General features: G+C 40.8%; 1 protein-coding gene across 3 annotated transcripts in view; it reads right to left on the reverse strand.

The window, feature by feature from the left end:
- Positions 1–7,199, reverse strand: part of myo6b (myosin VIb) — a 37,370-nt gene extending 30,171 nt beyond the window's left edge. For all 3 annotated transcript variants that reach the window (XR_012990313.1, XM_076299517.1, XM_076299516.1), the window contains exons 1-2: positions 7,080–7,199; positions 1,033–1,174 (exon numbers count right to left, since the gene is read on the reverse strand). Coding sequence is in view for 2 of the 3 variants with exons in the window: in XM_076299517.1 (XP_076155632.1) it covers positions 1,033–1,149 (117 nt within the window). In the remaining variant the exon portion in view is untranslated. The remainder of the gene's footprint in view (positions 1–1,032; positions 1,175–7,079) is intronic.
- Between the last annotated feature and the right edge of the window lie 7,252 nt (positions 7,200–14,451).

A 14,451-nucleotide genomic window follows, 5' to 3' on the forward strand; every position in this document is an offset into this window, starting at 1 on the left:
TCCATTTCACATTTCTATTTTTAAACTCACGAATACTCTGCTTTAATTTAACATGCATGTTTTGCGGCAATAGTGTAGCAAAACATGCAACCAAAAAGGCCACAATAAGACATCTGTTTTCCACAGAAAAAAATAGTCTTTCCAACTTATTGTTATTGTAAGATCAGACGGAAAAAAGTAAAAGTATCCATCATGCTGCAGAAGGATATACTATAGATATGCTGTAGATGGTTATGCTAACATAAAACCATTTCAAAGAAAATTTGCCTGTGAGCTTCCTCGTGTTTAGTTAACCAGGAAACATAACCAACGCCAGAAAAAGATTCGTTTATAGACAGTACTGGGGCCACAGGTGTGGCATCGGTGCGGCGTTTCTCTTGTTTATGCATGTCACCTGAGGAAGGAGAGAGGCTGCTCAGGCCCTGGGTGACACCTACCTGGGTGCCACAGGTGGGCCTGCTCCTTTAATGAGCTGAGCGTAGCTTGTAACATGATCGACCTACCTGCTGCCGGCATCATTAATTCATCTCCTTAGCCAGCGACACCCCGAACATGCTCGGGGCCATTCTACATTCACTTGCTCTCACGTTTAACTTAGTATGCGCTCGGAAAAATGCTGTAATTCAGGTGAGCGGCTCAGAAACTCAGGACAGTTGTTCGGAGGGAAATCTATAAGAGTGGCGTGAGGTTGTTCCTTAGAGAGATGACTGGAGAGGGCCAAAGGTTGTTGATATAAAACTGTTGCCATAGCACTTGGCTGCTGATCATTGGAGGGTCTGTTTCCTAATGTCTCCTGAGCCTTTTGTTTTTCTCATGTCTGATGTTTTTTGTTGCTGTATGTTGATGACATCTATGGTATACAACCTCTTTGGTGGTCGAACGTTTAGCAATCATAACAAAGTCAGTTAATTAAAAATACATGCAAGCTATGACATGCAAGGTTAATCATACAGTAGACTGTTATCAACCCTGTTGTGGCATTCATTGATGTTTGTCGTACACAACGGGTTGTCGGGGACTAAACTCACTCACCTTGCCTTTGTGGTTGAGGGGTTCTATTGTGAGGCTGTCGGCGCCGATGTCCACAATATTGCCCAGCTGGAACCCATCTGTTGGGTGAGGCGCCCACACAGGCTTCCCATCATCCATTGCGAAGCACAGCAATGCACCCGCTCTGCAGACCATAACATCAGAGGGACCTTCCTTATTCATTAATTCATGGTCAGGGTCAGGTGTGCAGTACACCTGGCGCAAGGTGGTGGCAACAGCTACATCATCCTCCGGTTTATATTAACAGCTTGTAAAACGTCTAACATGCAACAGCGAGTCTTTAGCCTCCACTAGCACTGTAAGAACTTTCCATCAGTGGAGACTTTTCATTTGCTGGTCTCCACAGACTTTCCCTGATCTTGTTATTCAGATACAGTATTCCCAGAGATGATCCACAAGGCGATTCACTTTTCCTATGGGACCACTTTGTACTATTTTAAATAGTTCACTTGGGAATTTCCTTTTGAAAAAGATAAAGCTGCTTTATGGAGTTCCAGTGTAGGTTAGTGTAAATAGCATGATACCATACTAGCAGATAAGGAAGTCAAGTTGGCTTCTTCAGGTCATAAAGTATCCGGTATAACTCTTTGTTGATGTCACCTTTAACAAATACAATGTTTATGCAAATCATGTTTGATGCAGTGGAAGGTATGAAATCTGTCACTTGAAGGCTCACACTGACAGTAAACCTCAATATGTTCTCTTGATACCCTAGTCTTCACAACAGATGCATGCAAGCAAAATCTCAACCAGCTCAAACCATCAGTCTGTTCAAACTGATGATTTGCTTCAACCTTCCAACTTTAAAGCCTTTCACTCTCTTTGATGGATAAATGAACATGTCACAGCACTAACTGCAAGATGAATCAACCTTGCTAGGTTCATAATGCACCGCATTCCAACTATAGTGTGTTTGGCTTATTACCTCCACTTAGAAGGTTATATTCTTAGTGCGGTGTGGAAAGGTATAGCAAAGGTTGAGGAAGGAGCCATTCAGTTTTGGAGCAGATCCAACTTAGAGGTGACTTCCTAATTTAGTTTCACTTTAAAGTAGCAAGATAAGACATTTTGCCTTTGCAGAGGTCTGCACTCTCAGAAAGCCCATATATTTTTTCTATGCTACTTTAGACTTCCAGGATTTTAAAGACCATGTTGAAAGCAGAATAGTGGCTTCTAACAACAGGAAGCAGGAAACAGGCATGTGAACATGGGCCAGTCACACATGCTACGAGGGCCACTGACCGATTCACTGCTTTGCTGACAAAGACAGGATACAGTTCCCATGCCCCTACCCCCTACACATGCATGTCCCAGACTCTCAGGCCAGGGGGGCCCTAAAAGCTTCAGCCAGCCCAGCACTCTCACCACTGCCTGGAGGTCTGTGAGAACCCCTGACCATAATGATCAATTAAGTAGGCCATGCTTCACAAACTCTCATCCCGTCCCATCAAACAAGCACTTTGTCCACTTGCCAGATTTGCGCTGTGGTGCTTGTTGTCCACAAGCACAATCTGATGCGTTCTAATAAACTGACTGAGAGTCCAGAGATAAAAAGTGACAGAACTGGGGAATTGCTCTGTTTGGCTAGAGGTTGTTGTCCTGGCCAAAGGACAAGAATGGCAGCTACCTCATCAGACTGTGATTCTGTGACTATTAATTGTGGATGAATGCACTGCCCCACAGTGGATGGGTATGCCACCCTTGTACCAATTAGAGGCTTTAGGTCAAAAACGCCATTGATTCAGGGAATATAGAGACAATGGTCAGTTTGTAATCCATTTAAGCTTGTTAGCATAATAGCTAACGAAAAATGCTTAGCATTGCAAGTGACAATCGCTCTAGAAAAGAAAGCCCAACTTGAACTTATGGACACTGTTGTACTGTTAAAGGTTTTTTTTTTCAGCAGATGATTTTCAACCCTTAGCCACACATATACGGAAATGAACAGAGAATAGCAAGGATAACTCCAGTCTTCATTAAAAGAATGTTGCTTTCATCAGAAACAAAAGAAGCAAGGTCAAGAGGAGGTATTCCAGTGTGTGAGAAATGATGACAATGACTCAGGGAGACTATAAATAAAACCAGATAAATAAAATGGCTACATTCCCATTAAACAATGTCAGCCTCAATGCCGGGTTGTCTGTTTATATGATGTGTGTGTGTGTGACTCTATCTTTCTGTGTGTGTGCGTGTGCGTGTGTGTGAGTGAGTGAGTGAGAGAGAGCTAATCAGATAACTGTCTAGCCTAAATAAAACCCCTTAAAAATAAAACCTTGGTCATGTATTTGCTAGTTGTTATCATACCCAAGATTCCCTTCAGAAGCTTCTCCTAATCACCTACACATCAGCATAGAACAAAGAACCGCTTGGACACACAAGTGTGAATGCAGATCACAAAAACCTGAGTCATTCAGTAATCCCTGTGTAGCTGATATGATACAGGCCCAGCCGCACAGAGAACATGGCCAGTCAACTGGTGATCCCATTAGAACTGGGATTGAGGTCAAGTGTCCCAGGTCAGGCTTTAGAACTGCTTGGAGACGGGAGCGGGTCAAAGTTCCTCCTCGGCTCCATAACTCCGAAACCCAACTCGCTCTGTGTGCCTTGGCGCCAATTGGTGCCAGAAGTTCTCAGGGCATGATTCCGCCAGCTACTAAGGGTTAAGACTAGCGGTGATGTCATTTTGCTTAGATCTGACTCCGGCACACTTTCCTCAAAGATTCTATAGTTAACTTTCTATAGTAGCTTTATCAACCGTCTCTGCTTTCCTGTTCTGTGCTGCCATGACGATCTGCCTTGTTGTCTCCATACTGCTGCTGCATGATTCAACAAGGGGCGAAAGGGTTATCAGATAGGCCCTCAATCTGTTCCCGGAGCTTGTATGGCTATCCAGGTTACAGGCACAGTCGCTTACGTTACCTATCAGCAAAATTCGAGTTATCGGAATTGCATAGCGAATTCGCAGCCTACTTCTTCCTTGTTCCACTATCAGCATACTGCTCTTAATGCTGTGTTACTGCTCTAAATGCAGCTTTGCTACAAACTACATAGACACAATTAAACTGTCCAACTGCTAACTGCAAACAGAAAGGTAAATTGAGGAACTGAACAGAATTAGACTGGGAATGGAATTTCACACCAACTTGGAAATAAAGAGAAGCCAAGTGCAAAAGAAAACAAACAGCCATGACAGAGGAGTTATCAGCTCACATGGCTCTTACAACACACCAGAATAACAGTATGACATTAATGTGAAGGGGGATTTCTGTTCCACTAATGATGGGATTACTACAACAGATTAGCATGAAATAGTATAGCACACAACTGTTGATACTGAAGCGAAGAGTGGCCATGCTATTATTGAGAGAAACCAGAGCATAGACTTTAGTCAGGGAGGACTACATTGATGGTACATAAACTAAACTCTTGATTTAACACTCTAAAAGATCCAGATGGATCAAACATGACAATCAGAATCTTAGCAGGGTGTCTTTAAGCCCTCTTAACAGTAGGTCAATAGCACATATTCCCAAGGAGCCCTTCACATGGTTTGTGAAGTCTGTTAGGTGTACTGGATTAGCTCTCTGTTAGTGTATTAGTCAACAGCCATATAAGTCACTAACTTGCATAATGTTGCCATGGAGACTCGGCAGTAACCTATGCAATAAAACCTATCTAGAACATAATGTGTTTGTTAGGCAACAGCTAGCTTAGGCAAGACACTGTATGGGTTTTATCGCTATATTGCTATTTTAGCCACTGTAGACAAAGGATCATTGTTTACAACCTGCTGATAATAGCTACAGAGCAGCTGCATAACCCTCACAAAACTCAGTGTTGTCCGCACCACAGAAAAATGCAAGACAAATATAAAGATAAAATATTAAAGATTAAGATTATTAAAGATTAATATACATATCATAAAAAAGCAACAGCAATAACTACTCTAAATACATTCACATATACAATGACACAGATTTTATAAAACTAATGCATCAAACTGTACTGTACCTAGAGTATCATGTGAGCCAGGCACACCACTCTGGTAAAACAGCTTATTGGGTGGATTCCAAATTGTCAATAAATTCCAACTTGAATTGAACTGAATGGATTCCAAGTTGTCACCTTTCACAAAGTCAAATTAATATGGTTTTAAAGCTTTTTCATACCTTTAAAACCAGACTATTATAAATATAGTCTGGGCCTATATGGTGCCTACAGCCTATATGGTGTGACATCATTCTGCGTCACTATGAGAAATGCCTCCCATCTGCATCCCCGTCATCATGCAGGATACATTAGAGTGGATTACACTCTGCTGGTCTCATGAAAGTTAACAAGTGACCTGCAAGACAAGCGGTCACATATGGGACAGGTTGCTTTTAGTTTGTCTGTAATCCTCTTGACATGTTCTAATCCTGAGAGGAGGTGAGATATCAGGCCTATAGAGGAATTGAGAGACGAGTTGTGATGTGATGTCTACTCTAGACAGACATACATACAGGTGAGTTTCTGTTGGCAGTGGCATACAGTTCACTGTTGCCAGGAGCAACAGTAACACTGGGGCTGTTCACCGAGGGGTCAAAGGGCAGATGGGAACTTCCTGGAGAGGACATGAAAAATCCCCAATCCGCCCACCCCTATGCACATCGGTCCACTTCCTGCTCTCGACGTGGCAAGAGGATATGGAAAATGCATTGTGCTATCTGTTTCAGACCAACAGGATGTAGGGGCGAGCGACGTTCCTGGCTGACATCCTCCGTACCATTCACTTCCCTACTTCGACCAAAGTGGCCCAAATCATAATTCATAATCAATGAGCATGTTTCATTGGAGTCAAGTCACATCAGACCAAAACCTCATCACAACAAAGAAAGGCAGACAGATCATTCACCATCTTCACATACTCTTAACCCAAGAGCTTACAGCTACGGTTACCAACCTCACCTATATTTCTAGGACAACTTTCTTTTACAAATCAGACAGTGGATAATGGAATTATTTTTTTTTTAATTTGAAATGGGGTGATTCAAACATGTTGCAGCATGAATCTATCCTAAATTATAGATTTTGGTATGCTTAAAATGTGGTCACAATGTGTTCCCTGAGTAGTGTTTAGGCTACTGCATGTAACACTTCATGCAACTCTGCATGTAACTACTACCATGTATTTTTCAGAATGACAATCTAACTTGATGAAATCTCAGCTCTCAATCAAATAAAGTAGCCAGATGAAGTTCATAAAGGCGTGTCATACAGGCGTCAAGGTTAGTCATAAGGTAGCTTTGTAGAACTGCAGCCTACTGTGAAATAAATTATTAGATACTCACTCATTATGGAATTCATTAGACCAATCAATGAACTGACCTATTCTATCATATAATTAGGCAATAGCAGGCTGGTCCCACAACTGTTGTAACACCACACAACTGTGAAAGTATCCAAGTAGTTATAAATAAACAGTAAACATGCATTATGTATTCTTGCTAAGCTCATGAGCAGCTTGGGTAGGACATTCCAAGCACACCGTTCAGTGTAACCACTTGCTAACTATGTCGTGGTCACTCCGGACAGTGCTCTTCTGTCACGTTTGAAAGCCCCTGTAATTGAAGTGTTTGGCTAAGGACAGACTGGACGTATACAATTAACTTCGAGTTCTAAACACTGAGGACCTATTGTAACAACCAAAAACAATTAACGTTACTTGCTAACGGTACTGTATTCCGTGCATACCCAAGTTATTCATTAGCATTACAACGGAGTTACTTTGTTACTTTTGCAATCCATGAATTAATACAACATATGCATTGTTACAGAAGCCTATACCATGACACATAACAAAATGTCACTGATGCTGTCTAACTTCCAAACTGACTTTCCCCTAGATGCGCTCCACTTCCTTGCTAGCGGTTAGCAAGCCTCAGAATAAAGCTAGCGTTAAATTCGCAAATAACAGCTAGCCAACGTTTTTACAAAACCCATTATGTAAACACAGCATGGGAATAAAAGATGAAGTCGCAACTACTTACACGCAGGTCCTTCAAACCGTACAGTCCGTTTAGGCAATGGAAAAGGTGCGTTCAAGTTCCACAGGACAGATTCGCTGTCATTAGTCTGTCACTATTCTCTCCTGTTGGTAGTACTCCCTGTCTGGCCCGGCTTTGGACTGAAGTCCAGCAAAGTGGTGACGTCGGCGCGGAGGGAGACGCTCCAGCGGGCTAGACCTGTGAAGTTGCGCCTTGACAGAAGGCAACTTGACACAATGCTCCTTCAATAAAGGAAGGCATTTGTTCCAAAAAATGCAACTTTATAAAATAACGACTTGTAGATCTGATTAGTGTAGGAATATGTTGAAACAACTGACAATAAGTGATTCAGCCTGCTTTACCATTTTTGTTCAACCTGTTTACACACATACCCATGATTCCCACTAAGGTAAGTTACAAACTTGAGATCAATTGATAATTGATGAGCACGTCATTTGAACCGTTTTAAACGTCTCTGAAGTAGATATTCTATCCTCCATTGAAAACCTACACTGCGTTTGTAAATCTAATTAGGACATCTGATAGGCTTTGCTCTGTGGGACTATCACATTTCCAAGCAAAGGAGCAGCCTATATAAGCAGACCAATACAGATGTTTACATTTCATATGTTTTGTTTATATTTTTTCATGACCTCTATCATTCTCTGTTTATCCAACACACAAATACTAGTAAACAGAGTAATTTCCTCACTTTGTTATTAACCAGTTCCCATCACATAAACAGGGGACACGTCCTGTAGCTGTCTGATCCGATGACTGTGTTGGTCTAATTGTAAAGGCAGGCATTCTAAGTGCTTATAGTGACAAAGCTGCAAGTCAACTAAGAGTATGATGTAAGAATCTTAATAACAGCCCTATGGCTTTGTTTTGAGAGCCATGGGGTTTTTCTTTTACATACTTTGGCTACCCTAGTTTGTCACTAAACCACTATGAATACCAACCTGTGCTGAGACATAATCGGTCTTTCTGAGGTTGACTCTGATGTAAGACCCCACCCCTGCGCTCTCATATCACACTCTGTCACCTGTTGTTTTCTGCAGGAGTCCCCCAAACCTGCCAAAAGATCTGATGCTGGGAGATTAGTATGTTTTATGCACAACAAACGCACAACTCCAACCAGGTGGACAGCAGGGCTCGACCATTACTATGCATGAATGTGTATATTATACTTTGTATACTTCGACCAATCCAGTGGACAGGCACCACAGGAAATCTCTGATGATACATCCCTGTCGGTGTACTTAGGACAATGGCATTTATTATTCATCAGCTGTTGCTAGTCCAGAACAATGTCTGGGCCCAACATCTTGATGGTCCAGGTAACCATCTGGGATAAGAGATATCCCAGGGCAAACATTACCATAACATGCCGCTCTTTTGTTTCTATCAACATAGTTTTTCCAGTGGTGTGATTATGCTGCACTTAAGAATATGTTTCATAGATTTTGACAATATTTTGCTATACTATGCACTATATGCATAATTTCCCCCTGGGGTTACAAAATATTTACCAGAAACACCTGAAACAATAAGACGACATGGGGATACAAAATACTATCTATTCAGAAATATATCACTGTATGTCTAGGGAGCATCTTCATTTTTTAATGACAAAAACAGCTAACCTCGCATTCAAGACAGAAAACAGATGGTACTTCAGAAAGTATTAAAGTACACAATAAACAGATTTGTGTGTAAATTCCAGGGAAATTTAAGATTAGTTCATTCATTGTGACACTATGAAGTCACAAAATTAAGCGGACAATAGCCTTGTGTGCTAAGGCTAGACTTAAATCCTTTACAATATGCATGCCTAGACTTGCTAAGCTGATAATGCAATTAGATGGCAAATGGTTCTGTTAGAAAGACAAAAGTGATATCACATGATGAGAAACCTCCTGGATTCTCATCATCAATTCTGTCAATTGTGACTAATTTCCGTGTCTTTGGTCACAACTTCATTGAGATTACCCTGGGTTGTTTGGACATTTGGGCTTAAATTACCCAGATTCCATATGTCTGTCTACTTAGTGAACAGATGGGCTACTCCAAAGGGTCTCACAAATAATTGATCGGCAAGGCACTTAGTAAATTCAACATCTGTGGCTAAGACTGTAAAATGCTGCCATTTACCCTTCAAATTGCAGACCATAATACAGCATTACATTAGTAGTAGGCAAAAAAAAAATCAAAAAGAATGTTTATACATTACTTAATAAGATTTATTATTTAATCAATACAATCCAATGGAACAAAATTATATTTTACGTAAATAATTTAGAACCATGCTGTATTTACGAATTACAAGGAGGAGAGGAACAAAACAGACCAATCTGTACGATACACAAACAAAAATGCAAAAGTAACAACAGGTTTTAAAAAAACAATTCAAACTGAAACCGTCTTATTGTGTGTATGTAGCCCTCTAAGCATGTGTGTCAATGAGTGTGTCCATGTGTGTGTATGTATGAGAGTGAAAGAGCAGCAGACCCATCTAGCTATGGTTACCCATCTTCAGCTTTTCCTGCCATTTGTTGCTGGTTTTGAATTTTCAGAATCAGCTTTCTAATTTCGTTTCGCTTCTTCGCCACACGGGGCTGCGGAAACCAATCATTCAGGTCGATGGGTGCTTCAAAACTTCGAAGAGGACTCTGAAATGAAGAAAAAGAGCAACAAAACAGAACACAGCAAAAGTACCAGTTTAAATGCCAACTATAAAACATTTGGTGCAAATTAGTGACAAGAAGTACAAAGTATGTGATACAGCCTCATACCTCAAAGAAGCTTTCCACATACTGTAGCAAGTAAATCCCGCAGTCACTTGAGTTGTTCTGCTGTGGGACCGACGGACTGAAACCCTTCACCTCAAAACTGCATTGAGTTCCCTTTCTTACCCTCCACTCCTCCTCCAAGTACCTGTTACAGAACAGAGCTCATTACTGACCAGCCCCTGGGACTAGAAAGTTAAGCCTAATGACACAGCCGTGACTTACTCTTTCAGGATGTTGACCACACTGGACCGACCACAACCTAGAGAGTCCATGATGAGAATGCAGGGTCTGTAGAGACAGAGTTGTTATTCATTCATCTCAAGCTGAAACTTCATAAAACAAGTGTTATCATAGGTGCAGAATCCGATTGAAGAGTAGTATGGCATTCCGCAAACTAAGGGCTGGGGTGTGGTTTTACATTACCAGAGACAACTTTAGCATGCTGTCATGATGATTTAATTCAACGATAAGTTACCATGTTATCTATTACTTGTATAAAATATGTTACCTTTTGGGTGGAACAAATCTTGCAATCATACCTGCCCTTGATGGATAAATTGAGGGACCACTTTTCTAAAGCCTCAGGCTTGTTACAAAATAGCTATGCCATCTAGTGGTCAGTAAAATAATAGCATCCAAGGCATAAAAATGCTATACATTTAGCTTTTTGCAAGAGAGAAGCTTTACAACTCACTGATCAGTGCTGCATGGTTTCTGAACATTTGTCTTGTATTGCAGCAGTTCACTCTGGACAAAACCAAAAAGAAGAGTGTTAAAAAAAAAAACTGACAATAATTGATTGAAAATACAATTGTAACTGTAACAATACCGTTTGTACCGTTACATTGTACTGTTCAGAGTAGGATTAACAGACCATACCATCATTTCCTGCTCTTCTTCATCTTCAAAGGAAAAGACATCTGCTGGCCCTGTGCTCCCCTTATTTGGCCATGTGGCTGCGTTGGTGGGCTTGTAGAACAATGACAAGGGGTTGGGGGAGTAGGATAAGTCTTGGCCAGTCCTCCAGAAGAAGCTGGTTTCCAGCCAGTTGGACTGAGCAGGCCCCTGTGGGCTGACATCCTCCAGGGTTTTGGATGGAGACTGGCTCTCTGCATCAGGTTGACATCGTCCAGGAAAGCAGACAATGGCCAGGAACCAGTGGGCCCTTCAGGAAAATCAAATAAGCATGGCAGAGGAGAGACTCTCTCAGTCCAGACAAACCCACACATGAAGTGTGTGTGTGTGTGTGTGTCTTTTCTCGTGGGTGCATGCTTACGCATGTGTGGTTTTGTGTTATTTGTATATGCAAGCTGCAGGTGTACCTTTCTTAAGTAAACTTACGACGTATTTATGGGAACAAAAAGAAAGTCTTTTTCAAAGAGGTCAACATGTCTGGTCCATGACTTCACTCGATCGTGCCTCCTCTTCTTAAGACTGAGTAAATAAGGCACAGAAAAAGAGAAACTCATTTAACCACAGACGTTACAGTGCATTTAAACATTACTATATAATTCTTTATTTATATTCATTCTTTCACTGAATTATTTTTTAACCTTGATGATGAAGTTTCCTGCATTGTTGTCTGAAAAACTTTTTAAGTTATGCGTAATTTTGGCATGAGTAAGCAACAGGCTAAAAGAAACAGGTCAATAATAAAACTCTTTCTTCGGGACCGAATATGCTTACGGTTCTTTTCCATTTGTCCCATCCCTCCGTCTTCCCTGGGTGAGATGCTTGTAGAAGAAAGTACTGAATATGTGAGTTCTCCCTGCATCTTCACTCTTCAGCTTTTCCAACAACAAATACCTGAGAAAAAGAAAAAACAGTACCCGTTACTGATGGCTACTGTCGTTTTACTTTAACAGGTTTCCAATGCTATTGACAGAATATAAAATATGTCCAATATGTCCTTACTTCAGGTAAAAGTCTATGATAACATCATTCAGGAACTCCCCTTCTTTGAGGCAGCATAGGTCCTCAATTGTAACTGCTATGCCTCCTTTAGCTGGTGGAGGAGGGAAAACCAACAGCCTGGAACAAAACATAAATTAAACCAAAAAACATTGTCCAAAAACTGAAATGAGAGCACTCCGACTATCAGCATCACATTCTCTTGCCTATGGACTGAGTCAGCGATAGCTGTGGGAATGACTGTCAGTGCGTTGCCGCCAGCATCCAGCAAGTCCTCCTCATCGGTGTCTAAGACATTAAACTGCTGACTCTGTGGTGAGGATGGAAGACTCTGTGCCACCTGCTGATAACGCAAACACAGATATAAGATTCATCCTGCAGGCAGTAATTAAAACGGAGGTAGAGAGATTCCAGAATCATGTTGATTGCCATAATCATGAAACACTAACTGAAACCCACCATAACACAGAGTCTTTGAGCAATGTTTATACTGATCAAACAAATTAAAATCTGTCATGTGATGAGGTCAGCCAAGGTAGACTAATGAGTAATAAACATTCCCAGCATAAATAATTAATTCCATACAGTGATGCAACAGAACTCCCCTTGTCTTGTGCCATTAGTCTGTTGTTGGCTTCATCTAAAGAGATTTTGCGTGGGAACTCATTCAGCTGATTTGCTCTACCAATGTCGGATAGGATTTTCTCCAGAGCATTCTGCTGCTGTGCCGAGGGCAAGTTCTCAAGCATCAGCACAATGTATTTCTCTGTTGGGCCTATAGAAAAACACATGATGACAGACACAACCATTACCAAAACCTTAAGCTGGAATGACCTGGACCAGAAAGACATCTCACCTCAGAACTGTGTAACCTTGATCATGCTTGGCAGTTTAATAGTTATTAAATACTATAACTATTCATGTTGCAGACCAATGTAGGAATATTTTTCTAGATGCATTATTCATAATGTTACAGAACAGTTACATAATATGGTGCATTTCACCAAATGCTGACAGAACTCACTGGCACTTGCACCACAGTCGTACCACACTGCCCATTTTTCCCGAGACATATTCAGTTGTACCCGTAGTCGCAGACTACCAGCAGGGGTGGACTGGATGAAAATGACTGGCAGTTTCTGATCAAGGCACAACTCACAGCTGGTCAACTCCGATAACTGCACATGCACTAATAAATCAAATAGTCCATAATGCATCACAAGTCACAACACAAACAATATACACATTACCAGATGATACTGAATTATACATTATAGTGTTGCCTAAATGGCAAGTGTCTGCCATTCTAGAATACACATGAGTTTGTTCCAAAATGACTAACATTGATAACAACTGATCACACACAAACACTACACCATAAGATAACATTAAAGGATGAGTATGTATATTTAAAGACTTTACAAAATAGGAAGGACAAAGTCAGGCTTCTTACCACACTGGTTAATCTCAATTTGCTCATGAGTGACCTGCACATAAATAAAAGTGAAAATAAAATACATTAATCTATAATGATTCAGTCAGTATAAACACTTACGTGAAATGTTGCTATGATAAAAAAACAATAAACTAAACTTTCTTCTAAACAATCTTACCGAAACGGTGCTCTTGGTCACACTGTGTAATGATCCCAGTCTCCAACTTGAGATATCCAGACAGACATTTGTCAGCTCTGGCTTCTTGAATGCCGGTTCAGTAACAGCTGATAGATGCAACTTGATTTTGCGTTTCTTTGGTGAAGGTTTCTTCGCCACGTCTCCAAGCTGTGCAGGAATCCACAGATATGTCAGTCCCACACAAAGTGATGCGCCCAGTGTCTCATTATAATTTACAGACACTAATAGTCAAAGAGTATTTAAATGCAACAAAAATAAACTTATCTAACAATTCATTCCATACCTCATCTCTCATGCGGAATTTTCTTGGCAATGTAATTTTGGACTCTGAGAAGTAGGGGCTAGTGAACTTGGGAAGAGAGTTCAGAGCAGCCTTGAAATCTGTAGTGGGTGCCATGGATGGGAGAAGAGAACTTGAAGGCTTTGAAGCAAAACTGGGAATGCTGGAGAAGATTCCAAAGTCAGGGACCTCTTGAGGAGACCTATCACCACTAGGGAAAAGAGCTGGAAAAGGTAGTCCAAATAAAAAGTATAATTCAGCTTGGTATAATTTGCCATTTGAGCGTGGTCAAACAATTTCAGCCATTCCAATGCACCCCTCAATGCATTTTTTTATTATCTATTTTAAGGTTCTACTGTACCTGTGCACAATGGACTGTTTGTATTTTTCAGATGAAGCTGTTGTGTGCCGTCACTCCTGGAATGGAATAAAAAATGGATGTTTGAATTTGTTCTTAGATTTTTGTGGAGTCTTTCTAAACAAACAAATTAAATGTATACTAGTAGTCAAACCTTTCCACTTTTCTTTGTAGAGGTAAAAGACTAATGGTGTGATGGAACTGCCGCCCTGGAGTCACACGTGGGGTAGTCGGTAACTCCACCAAATCACAATGGATTGGTTTTAAAGACAATGACTGGGACACATGGCTTGAAAGGAAATAACACACACTACTGTAATTTCAAAGTGGCTTGTTTGAGCATTTTGTTTCAAATAAAAGTTACAAACAAATCTCAACAACAAAGGTTATGCACCTGAAT

Source organism: Alosa pseudoharengus, unplaced genomic scaffold (assembly GCF_046254945.1).
Source record: "Alosa pseudoharengus isolate Yale_2024_CS ecotype anadromous, Long Island Sound unplaced genomic scaffold, YU_APseudo_1.1 YU_APseudo_1.1_scf_22, whole genome shotgun sequence".
Taxonomy (NCBI): Eukaryota; Metazoa; Chordata; class Actinopteri; order Clupeiformes; family Clupeidae; genus Alosa; species Alosa pseudoharengus.